Source organism: Pseudophryne corroboree, chromosome 12, assembly GCF_028390025.1.
Source record: "Pseudophryne corroboree isolate aPseCor3 chromosome 12, aPseCor3.hap2, whole genome shotgun sequence".
NCBI lineage: Eukaryota > Metazoa > Chordata > Amphibia > Anura > Myobatrachidae > Pseudophryne > Pseudophryne corroboree.
In genome coordinates, this window is record NC_086455.1 from 5,429,820 (window position 1) to 5,441,581 (window position 11,762).

General features: G+C 48.0%; 1 protein-coding gene across 2 annotated transcripts; it reads left to right on the forward strand.

Moving 5' to 3' along the window:
• The first annotated feature begins 2,314 nt into the window (after positions 1–2,314).
• Positions 2,315–10,764, forward strand: LOC134980096 (uncharacterized). Of its 2 annotated transcripts, none has more exons than XM_063946751.1 (5): positions 2,315–2,479; positions 6,298–6,456; positions 6,838–7,002; positions 9,281–9,439; positions 10,493–10,764. In XM_063946751.1, the coding sequence occupies exons 1-5, from the start codon at positions 2,330–2,332 to the stop codon at positions 10,649–10,651; spliced, it is 792 nt and encodes a 263-aa protein (XP_063802821.1). In that variant the 5' UTR covers positions 2,315–2,329; the 3' UTR covers positions 10,652–10,764. The 2 variants fall into 2 exon arrangements, with proteins under 2 accessions (XP_063802821.1, XP_063802822.1); XM_063946752.1 differs by lacking the exon at positions 2,315–2,479 and adding an exon at positions 4,992–5,064.
• Positions 10,765–11,762: the final 998 nt, after the last annotated feature.

The window sequence follows — 11,762 nt, forward strand, 5'->3', positions numbered from 1 at the left end:
CACCTTGAGTAATCCTAGTTGGAGCATTGGGGGTCATTCCGACCCGTTCACACGCAGCGGTTTATCGCTGCGGTACGAACGGGTTCGGAATGCGCATGCGCGGCGGCCGCATTGCACGTGTGCGATGTTGCCCGGCGACAGAGGTCGCCGGGTTACGACGCGTCCAAAGAATAAAGTGGTCGCAGAGCTGACCGCTGAGAAGATTGACAGGGAGAAGGCGGTCCTGGGCGTCTCCTCGGCATTGGCGGCCATTTTCGGGGAGTGGATCGAAAAACGCAGGCGTGTCCAGTCCAACGGAGGGCGGATGTCTGACGTCAGAAGCAGCTTCAGCATCGCAGGGAGTATCGCACAGGGTAAGTATGTCCAGGGCTACTCAGAAACTGCTTGTCTTTTTTTTTAGCTTAGCAGGGTTGCACAAGCGATCGCAGCCCTGCTAAGCTAAAATACACTCCCCCATAGGCGGGGATTAGTTGATCGCAGCAGCAGCAAAAAGTTGCTGGCTGCGATCAACTCGGAATGAGGGCCATTGTGTCCACTTCTGAGTCAGGTCATCTGACCACATATGATAGGGTCATGTTGATAGATTCCTGATCTACTCTCCGGGAGATGGGGATAGGGATGGACACTGACCATCAGTACAGGCCTGGCCAACCTGTGGCTCTCCAGCTGTTGTGAAACTACAAGTCCCAGCATGCCTTGCCACAGTTTTAGCATTCCCTAATAACAAAACTGTCACAGGTAATGCTGGGATTTGTAGTTTCACAACAGCTGGAGAGCCACAAGTTGGCCAGGCCTGCATCAGTAGTTAACAACCATCGAGGGTTAACCACCAATGACCGATGGATTTACCATTGATGGTGGAGATGGACTGGTGCTCTGCCATCGATGGCACAGAGCTCCGCAATGAGATTTGTTTTTCTTTCTCCCTGGAGCCAGGACACAGAGCCTAGCTCCACCCCCTGATGCGACCTGCAAAGCCCCGCCCCCACCTGATCGGCCCCCAGCCCGGTGAGTAATAGAACAGAGTTGAACATCAGTGGGCAAAACCATAAGTGGTTTCCCGCTATTAATGTTAACCATCGACGGTGACCATCGATTGCTAACACAGCTATTCCTAATCAGAGGACCAGGAGGGTGTGGTGCCATGAACTGGTTCATAGTGGCCCCACCATCCATCACGCTCACCACACTTCACAGTAGATATGGCAGTATGTGGGAGGGCTGCCCACTCTCCAGGAGATATGAAAGCACCACCCACTTCAGTGTCCTAATCATTCTGGAGAGTGGGCCAATGGTGCTTCCAGGGCCAGACTGGCCTACGGCATACAGGGAAAATACCCAGTGGGCCTAACTGCCCGTAAGTCTCTCCTCCAGGGGTCAGGTTGTAGATTGTGCATTGCTACTCTACTAGTCAGTGACTTGGTGGAGTATGACCATGGATGCTTGGTTTGTTTCTATGGAAACTACACCAATATCAGTCCTTCTGTCAATCAAAACAGGCTGTTCTGACACATCCCTGCCCCCTCCTTTATAAAGAGGACCTGTTCTATATCAGACTAACTGCCCTCTGTAACAGTTGTCCAAGTCTCAGGTGGCTATGGTGGTCATTCCGAGTTCATCGCTAGCTGCATTCGTTCGCTGTGCAGCGATGATGCAAAAAAACTGCACTTCTGTGCATGTGGCGCAATACGCACGCGCGGCGTACTATTACAACGAACAATGTCATTTTACACTGGGTCTAGCGATGCTTTTCAGTCGCACTGCTGGCCGCAGAGTGATTGACATGAAGTGGGCGTTTCTGGGTGTCAACTGACCGTTTTCAGGGAGTGTTCGAAAAAACGCAGGCGTGCCAGGAAAAACGTGTGTTTGTGATGTCAAATCAGGAACTGAATGGTCTGAAGTGATCGCAAGCGCTGAGTAGGTTTTAAGCTACTCTGAAACTGCACAAAAATATTTTGTAGTCGCTCTGCGATCCTTTCGTTCACACTTCTGCTAAGCTAAAATACACTCCCAGTGGGCGGCGGCATAGCGTTTGCACGGCTGCTAAAAACTGCTAGCGAGCGATCAACTCGGAATGACCACTTTAAGCTTGGGCCCCCCATGCCCTTGCCTGAGACTGCCCGCCTTTATTAGTGCAGTCACGTGGCATAGTGGGCATGCTCATGGCACTGGTCAGGTTCTTTTACCTGTAACCCAATTCTGCAATGTTTGGGTGGTCTCACAAGCACAGCAATAAGCCACTTTTGGTACCCCGGAGACCTGGGAAGCCCATTGCATGCAGACGCTGTACCTACTCCAATTACTCATCTCAGTTCCATTACTGAGAGGAATGCAGCAATTGGGGAGGGTGTTGGCTAGTGGCCTATGGGTGCGGCTCTCTCCTCTTAAAGTTTTTTTCTGTCCTCACTGCTCAGAGACATCTCCTTCTCTCTCGCTTGTAGACAGCAGCCGGTGTGTCTCTGCAGAATCTCTCACCATGGTAAGTTTATAACTTTCTGCTTTTCTTCCAGAGCCGTACAAAGGTCTGTTACACTTTTAGTGGTGTGGAGAAGTTTCAGGAAGTTCTATATCTGCAGGGTGGAAGGGGTTAAATTGCATTCTGGTTTCCTCTAACGTGGCAGAATATAAAAGTGTTCTTTTCTGTGCCATACAACAATTGCTGGCGGTGCTGCTCCTGTAGCCATTGGCGTAGGTTCTTCTCTTGTGGGTACAGCAGGCCAGGGCAGATACTGATCCCTTTAATCTAATGCGCATTTCTCCATTAATGTGCTATAATGATGCACAACAAAGCACAGCGCTACCTGAGTGACAATCCATATCTATATCAGCAGGGAGGGGTCTGACTCAGATCTAACAATCACTGCAGGCTAATGCTACTAGTTTTATATTGACTGCTGATAACCTTTAATCTCTGAGTTTTGCTGGAGTCCCTAGCAGGCCAGACGGTACCTACCTGCTATTACACAGGTGACTCAAACTAATCTCACCTGTGTGTAAGTAAGCTGAGAAATAAGTCAGGAGCTGCTAATGCTAGGAAATGTATTGCAGCCACCCTTAATGCCAATTCATTCAGCCTTCTGGGAGGGATAAGGTTAAAAATCAAATCTTCTATAAAGATCCCTATTCTTACAACTATGTAACTGGGTGCGTCACACGCTTCCTGTGACTTATTCTCTGAGCAATCCAAAGCCTGCATAGGGGGGTGGGGGTTCTAGAAGCCATCACAAGGTCTATACGCTACTGGCTGATCTAGTGACCGTCCCTCCGTCTCCCTGTCTACAGCTTGTGTTTGTGGCTTGCATGTATACCTGTGCTCTAACCGTGCTGAGAAAAATAAATAGGTAGCGACGCTGAAGTGCCTGCCAGGTATCCTGCCAAACCAATAAACAAAATGTTGAAATGTTGGGGATAAGAGGAGTTATTCTGCTTTACTCTTTATAAAACCATTCGGTTTACTCCGGGAGTAATTCAGATGTTTCGCACTGCACACTACCATATTTCTGTGAGAGTCCATCCCATCCACTTTCATCACTAATCCCAACGCTGCTTTGCAGGCTGTATACATATCACACTTGCCAGGCTTTGCTCAGACTGTGGGGAATATGTATTAGTTGGAGTATAGGCCCGCTAATTGAAAATTCTTATAGTTGCTATTTTGCAGTAGTAAGAAATAAAGTAACGCACAAATGTATCCAACATCACATCCAGGGACGGGGGCAGTGACAGGACTGCTGGGGAAAGGGAACTCTAGGGGGGGCTGTGGCTGGTGTCAGCAGGTATCGGCAATATCTGCTGTGGTCCCCCCTTGTTGGGGTGATATTTTATATTTGCGGGTATCCCCTGAATATGGGTATTTATTTACACGGATATATGCAGCAAACACTGAATGATAGATAGGCCACTGTATCTGTAATCACTTTTAGGCTCTACACACTGGCCGATCCGCCACCGAGCTGCCCGACGGCGGATACGGGCGACCCGGCGGCGGGGTAGTAGTGACGGGTGAAGTGAAGTCTCTTCACTCCCCCCGTCACCCAGCTGCATTGAAGTGCAGGCAAATATGGACGAGATCGTCCATATTGGCCTGCATGTACAGCCGACGGGGCACCAGCGATAAACGAGCGCAGGGCCGCGCATCGGTCATCGCTGGAGCCTCCACACTGCACGATATGAACGTTATCTCGTTCATTAATGAACGAGATCGTTCATATCGTGCAGTCATGTCGGCCAGTGTGTAGGGCCCTTTTCAGCATGCCCAGTACAGGCCTGCAATCCCCAATTGTGCACTTTCCATAGTTAATTACTGTATCCGGGCATCATGTATATGGTCGACATCATATGGTCGACACGAGTTTTGGGGGAATTTTATGCATTTTTTCCACTTTTTCACACTTCACCATCTACAGTACGTGGACTATGATTGGGAACGGTAACATGTGCCGATCCCTGCGGTAGCGGAGCGAGGCAGCGTGGCGAGCGAAGCGGTACACTAACTGGAGTTTCATGTGCTGACAATTTGACACCAAAAAACATGAAAAACTTGTGTTGACCTTTTCATGTGTCGACCATTTCCACGCTAACTTTTTTGATAGTGTCGGCCTTGTGAATATCAACCATTTGGGGTCGACCTAGACGCTGTCAACCTTTTTACTGTCGACCGCTTGAGCCATACCCATTAATTCCCCCTTACAGCAGTGTTTCCCTACCTCCGTCCTCAAGGCACAATCAGCAGGTTTTAGTGGTATCCAGGCTTGAGCACAGATGATTAAATCAAAGTTACTCTGGTACTAATTTAGTCACCTGTGCTCAAGTATGGCTATCCTTAGGACCTGGACTGTTGGAGTGCCTAGAGCAGAGGTTCTCAAACTCTGTCCTCAGGACCCCACACAGTGCTTGTTTTGCAGGTAACCCAGCAGGTGCACAGGTGTATTAATTACTCACTGACACATTTTAAAAGGTCCACAGGTGGAGCTAATTATTTCACTTGCGATTCTGTGAGGAGACCTGCAAAACATGCACTGTGTGGGCCCCCGAGGACCGAGTTTGAGAACCTCTGGCCTAGAGGTCTGTGGTTGGGAACCCCTGCTGTATAGTAATGAAGGCGGCTGCACTGTGATGGTTTATGTAGGAAATCTCTGTCCCCCGGCCTGGGCTCCACCTGCAGAACCTGCCTGCGGAGAGCCTGGGTGTGTGCCTGCGTGTCCTGTGTAAGCCTGACATTCCACCAGTGATTCATAGGCGATCGCTAGGGAAACAAACTGGTGCGCTGCAAAACCTGCATGTGCTGCATGTGTCCTATACACAACACAGTTACTGGATTTTACACCAGTTTACTTTATGGTCTCCACCTCCCAATAATGGGAGTTTTACTTTGTGTGAGATCTGCTTCATAAATGAGCTGGATACAGTAAGACATGGGGAGACGTGCTCCCTGTTATGGTGCATGGTGTGCACTACCACCTCCCCAGTATCGCTCATCTCCTGGTGACTCTGGTAACTTGTAGTGACCCTGCCGCGGGGTGCCGCTATACAGAGCCTCCTTTTGACCCTCCTTTCTCCTAGGACTGAGCCTGTAGCGTAGGTCGCCCAGTTACTCTGCTATGTTCCCTTCCTGACCCACAGAAGACATCCAGTTGAATATACAGTAGTGCATACATGCTAGCTGCCCGATTTTCACCTTTTAAGGGGACACGGCTACACATACAATGATGCGATTTATGTCAACACTGCATGGCCCCGCCCCCACACTTAAGTAGGTAAGCGCAGAAGGTCTCACTGTGATTGACACCGCTGCCTCACTGTGCTGGGGTCACGGATTCGGTTCCAACCAGAGCCCTATCATCTGTGTGCAGTGTGTATGGTCTCCCCATATACGCACAGATTTCCTCCCATGGTCCAAAACTCATACTGATAGACCATTTAGCTTCTGACGGAATGCGAACACATGTCCGGTGTGCCAGAGGATATAGATTGTAAGCTCCACCGGAGAAAACGGCTAATTCTCTGTCAACCGTTGCAGAGTAGGCATTGCTGTACATAAATAATGGACTATAGTCAATAGAACATAGCCCATGCCTATCATGGTGACTTCCAGGGGGACTTTGTAGGTAAGAATTCTACATTCCCTGATCATGATGATTTAAGAGTTAAAATCGGAGGCTGAAGATATCTTACAGTGCGAGGGAGGGCTGAGATTTCATGTGTGTGGCATGTCCAAATCGTGGGGCACCAGAAGGAGCCATGTCTTGTAAACTTCATGTGTATTCTTCTGAGTAATGGTTTTACTTTTATTTTTAGGCAAGTCTCAGGCAGTCTCCCCCAACAGAGATGGAACGTTCCATGGAGAAGATTATCACTGTATTCCAGAGATATGCTGGCAAAGAAGGGAGCCAGGCCACCATGAACTACAAAGAGTTTGAGAACTTCATGAGGACGGAGCTTGGTTCCTTCACCAATGTAAGTGCTCGGTGGGCCATTCAATCAGATGTATAGGCTACCTTGTGTGCAGGCGGTTGGGGCAGCACATCTGGTATGGCCGATTTAGGGGTCTTTCAAAGTCCAAATCATCTCCTGACTAGTGCTAATGGGCAGCCATGGTAATTTTAGTTTCTGCACCAATGTGTGGGCAGTAGAACATTACCTCCATATTGTACAAAGCCATAATGCTCTTATTTTTAATACCATGGCAGAAAAGTGATTTAGTAGTAGTCTATCTATAGTTCCCACTAGGATTGCTGTCTCCTCCCAATGCATCTCTCCTTTCACCCATGAAATGATGGTCCTTTTGTTATTCAACCGCCCCCCCTCCCCTTTCTCCTCCCCTTTCTCCTCTTCCAGAACCAGAAGGACCCACACATTCTGCAGAAGATGATGAACTCTGTGGATGGGGCGATTGATGGGTGCAAAGACCAGCAGTTGGATTTCCAGGAGTTCTTGAACCTCATTGGTGGGATGATGGTTGCTTGTCATGATGCCTTGTCAAAGTGCCCACCAGGGAAAAAGGTATTGTCTTATAAGGCACTGCTCAAGCTCTCTATGCTGGGGCCGGGACTTCTTTTGTATTTGGCACAAACAAGCCTGTTGCTGGGCGATAACTGTGTTTTTGAAGTGAGTCATATCGGTTTCCTAACTCAGATCAGACGTGTCATGAGAAACTGTCCAAAAGTCAACATCCTGGCAGCCTAGCAGGAGTGATACACAGGGACATCCACTAATGTTCTAGCCGACACATCAGTCTTTCCTGTCCCTCAGCCTGGGCTTAAAGTGTCGGTAACAGTCTGTATCTTCCCTTTCCAGGTCCATAGAGTAGAGTAGATCTGCAGACATGGAATGTGCAAGCTGCTTTGTACCAATACCAGGCATGCAGCAACGGTCATTCATTTCAGTTCTGTATGTCTGGTTTATCGGTTACATAATGCGTATTGTCTGCATGCCAGGACTAGGCTAGTAACCACACTTTATACCAGTCTGAGTACAGTATATCTCTGGCTGCTGTCCCAGCACATCCGTTTAGTAAGTAAAACATATTTTAGAAATGTGGTTCTAAAAAAATTAAACATCATCAATGCTAAAATGTAATTTAAAAGACAGTAACAGTCTTTCTTCGTGTTCAGCTGCCTGATAAACTCATACCTCCCAACATGACCCTCTCCAGGAGGAACTCTGTTCTTCGACTTCCCTCTTAATGTATTATTGCCGTCACCTGTGGTGAACTAGTTAATTGATATAAAAAAAAAAGAAAGAAGGTGTTTTACCACTGGTAACAATCGTACAGTAAGAAGGAAGTCCAGGAACAGAGTAATTTGTCCCTCCTGGAATGGGTCATATAGGGAGGTATGTAAACGTATTTACCCGCCCCTCTGTATAGCCAAAAAAGGGAGAGTTGGGGGATTGGGCCGCAGGTTATGTATCATGCAACGCAGGAGAAAGGCGATAGCCGTCTCTGGGCTAAAGGCAGGAATACGGATGTGCAGAACGGCTGCTGCATGGGGTATTGGAAGGCTAAGGACCCCCGCTGCAGCAACAACGCAAGGAGTGTGCTATTCAGTGCTGAAAGTAGGGTGGCACAGAGTACCATTCAGAAATATGGTGGTGGTACTTGGTACCACCAGCCCACCACTGGGGAATAATTTATAAGGGGCATTTTTGTGTGTGGGACATAAAATGGTGTCAGTGGCATAACTGTGTGTGGCATAATGTGTAATGGGCATTACGGTGTGTGGCATAATGTGTAATGGGCATTACGGTGTGTGGCATAATGTGGCCATGCCCGTATTGTCATGTAGCCACTCCCCTAGTTTCATGTGACCACGTGACCCATTTTTACTATCGGTACCACTAAGAATAAATTTCTACTTGCGCCACTGATGCTATTAAAGGTGCATACACATGGTGCGATATTGACTCTCAGATTTTGACTATGCGATTTCCCTTGAACTCCCCCAGAGCCCAGAACTGATTTTGACTATCTGTACTTTGGATATTGACTATATACTTTGTAATAGTGCACTAGATAGTCAAGATTGACTTGCCGGCACAGTCTATCTTTCTTTGCGATACCGACACTGCCTATCACCGTGCAATTTGCACTAACTTTCCTTACGATTTTGTCTATATAGTCTGAATTGCAAGGATAAATCTGACCATGTGTATACACCTTGAGACACTAATTGGGGGGGGGGGGTAGTTGTATCAAATCTTGGAGAGAAATAAAGTACTAACCAATCAGCTTCTGTTATTTTTAAATCCCAGCCTGTAAAATGGCAAAATCTGATTGGTTGGTACTTTATCTCTCTCCACTTTCTCTCTGTAAGGGTTGATACGTATCCCCCTGGGGGAGATGTGTCAAACCTTCTAAAGAGTCTCGGTGGGATCAGATTTGAGCTATCATTTTAAAGAATGTACTGGTGGTTGGTTGCTTTAGGCAACTTGTCCTCGTTAGAAGGTTTGACGCATCTCCCCCGTGTATGAGAGTTGGTCTCTGTGATCAGGACACGCACTAGAAATGGTGAATAGTGGGCGTGGCCAGACCACGCTGGAACATTTGGATCTCTGTCCACGGCAGTGTGGTACTGAAACAGGCATTGTAACATGCTGTGGTATTGTGTAAAGGACTTTCTGACACTAAATCTGGGGGAACCTCTGCTCTACAGAGTACAGCACCGCCATCATGTCATTGTGTAATAGGCGGTGCAGCCTGGATGTCTGGTTGCTGGTCCTAATAATGGATGTACTCCATTGTCATACTGCTACATATCAGATACCCTCTCTCCCCCCACAGAACCCGCCACCTGCTACTCCCCCTACAGAGATGGAGACGGCCATGGAAAGCATCATTCGCATCTTCCAGCACTTTGCCGGGAAGAAAGGAGAAAAGAATCAGATGAACTACACCGAGTTTGAAGCTTTCATGAACACAGAGCTGAAGTCTTTCACAGCTGTAAGTGCTCATTGTGGGGTCTCGGGCTTGTTCTCTATATAGAATAGAACACTGTGTGTGTACCAGCCTCCCATATCACCATCAGCCCATGTTCTGAGGACCTTGGAAGCTGGTGGGATAATTACTGCCCCAGCAATGTAGAGTCACTGACCTGGGCATTATTAAAGACATCCACAAAACGTGACCTGTTGGTGGTACATGGGGACTGGAGGTGAGAACCACTGCTGTGATCACCCAGAGCTGATTATTTCAGGAGGCATACAGTATATAGGCTGACCATACCATCCCTTTAAAGTGGGATACTCATGAATGACACAGGTTCTCTGGCTGATTAAAAGCAGGTGAGGCAGCCATCCACAGAACCCGTGTAATTCATGAGTGTCCCGGTGTAAAGGCTGGCCATTGGTGGGTCACCATAGATGGAGCTATTGGTAATTGGCATTGATGGCATGAAACCATTGACATCCCTTCAGAGGAATACGGCAGACAGGAGGCCGATCACGGAAGGGGGTGGGGCTTAGAGATGGGGGCAGGGCTATGGTGCGTACCCCTTATATTAAATGACGCCACCATGGCCCCTAACTCTGCGCCACCCCCTGTACAATACCGCACACTGCTGTACGGCACAATGACCCTGTGTGGGAATAAATCTACATATTACAGGAACTTTAAGCATCCACCTCGCACACTTTATATGAATCCTGTATCATTGTAACATATTGCTGATCCCTCAATTTGGTACTCAGTGGTAGTGTATATCACTCTCCCTTGGTGTAAGATAGAATCCCCATGTTGCACATTATTCCTGTATACAGGTATATTATCTTCTGCAGATGAGCTGTAGGAAGTAGTATATGTCTTAGGTCCTATATAAATTATATTCCAGACAGGAAGACAGGGGTGTGTCAGGGAAATGCTTCCCCTCTGTTGGAGTGTCATGGAAGCTGGGGCTGTTAGATAACACCTTTCTAGTTGCGGTCTCCTCACTTGGTGTACCTATTACAAGATCCCAGTATCCTGCTCTCCTTATTTTTCCCTTTTCTCCCCCCTCAGAATCAGAAAGACAAGAACATTGTGCGCAGGCTGATGGAGTCGGTGGATGGGGCAGTCGATGGGACATGTGACAAGCAGCTGAACTTCCAGGAGTTCATGAACCTGATTGGTGGGATGATGACGGCTTGTCACGAAGCTCTGATGAGCCGCCGGAAGTAGGCCTGAGACACTATACACCCGGCCTGGGCCTTGCAGACATTCCTCAGATTTCAGATGTGAATTGTGAACGTTCTTTGCTGTTATTTTGTTGTAATAAAATATAAAACACAAAAGCTTTTGTGCTTAGCCTGGTGCTTGGGTAGGGGGAGATGTCATGATTGCTGGGAATTAAACCACAGATTGGTACCTCAGTGATAGCATATTATCAGGTGTGTCTGCATTAACTGCGGCCTATCATATAACGCACACGGGGACTTAATCCTCTGGAGCAAGGTCAGTGCTCCAGGACTGATAGGAGTGCCCTTGTCAGATGCCTGCACCAGGAGACATGCAGACGAGTCAGGGCTCATTACTCACTGGGAAGAAATGGGGTCACGTCCTATCCCATCATGGCACCTTCCCTGTGAGCCACTATATGTTCCCAGATACAGCGCAGGGCAAGAGCTGCACGTACCGCCTCCTCCGTTACACCGTCTTACACATTACTTACTAGACCTCTCCACCCCTCATCTGCCTCAGTATGAGTTAGCTGTAGCTGCTGACCCCTGAACACCCCACGCTGGACCGGAACGCTGATACCTCTGCCAGCGGATAGTTTGAGATTTACTGTAGGTTTAAGACCAATTAAACCGCTTTATGCTCCAGGCCAATATATTAGGGGCCTATTTATCAAGCCCTACAGACATATCCTCATGCATCGTTGCTGCAGTCGTGCCAAACACATGCCCAGTCCCATGAGACTACAAATGGCTACCATCACATTCCGGATATTGGTAAATGGCAGCATCGAAACCCCCATAGAAACCTTTGTGGGATACGGGTGGCAATGGAGGGATCTCCGAAACTTGCTGCGGTCTCTCCTTCTTACGCTCAGGTGTTTCTTAATATTTGCGGCTAACCCCCGAAAACGGCTATAGCCACAAATATACAGTACTATGTTACATGGGCCCCTTAATACCGCGGAAATCACTGATTTATCCGATGCTTATGGCAGATGCCGCCCTCCCAACAGATCTCGGAGGAGAAAGTGTTATTACACAATTTATAGTTCCAAATCACTTCCCTTTTCAGAGCTTTCCCCGGTAATGAACGCCCTGTGCAGATGGTATTC

What these genes read in the sequence shown, in the direction of transcription:
- LOC134980096 (XM_063946751.1), top strand. Translation starts at nt 2,330, where the DNA reads ATGCAGCAATTGGGGAGGGTGTTGGCTAGTGGCCTATGGGTGCGGCTC. An exon ending in AGCTTGGTTCCTTCACCAAT is followed by an intron (nt 6,457 to 6,837) that starts GTAAGTGCTCGG and finishes CTCCTCTTCCAG; the next exon opens with AACCAGAAGGACCCACACAT. An exon ending in AGCTGAAGTCTTTCACAGCT is followed by an intron (nt 9,440 to 10,492) that starts GTAAGTGCTCAT and finishes CTCCCCCCTCAG; the next exon opens with AATCAGAAAGACAAGAACAT.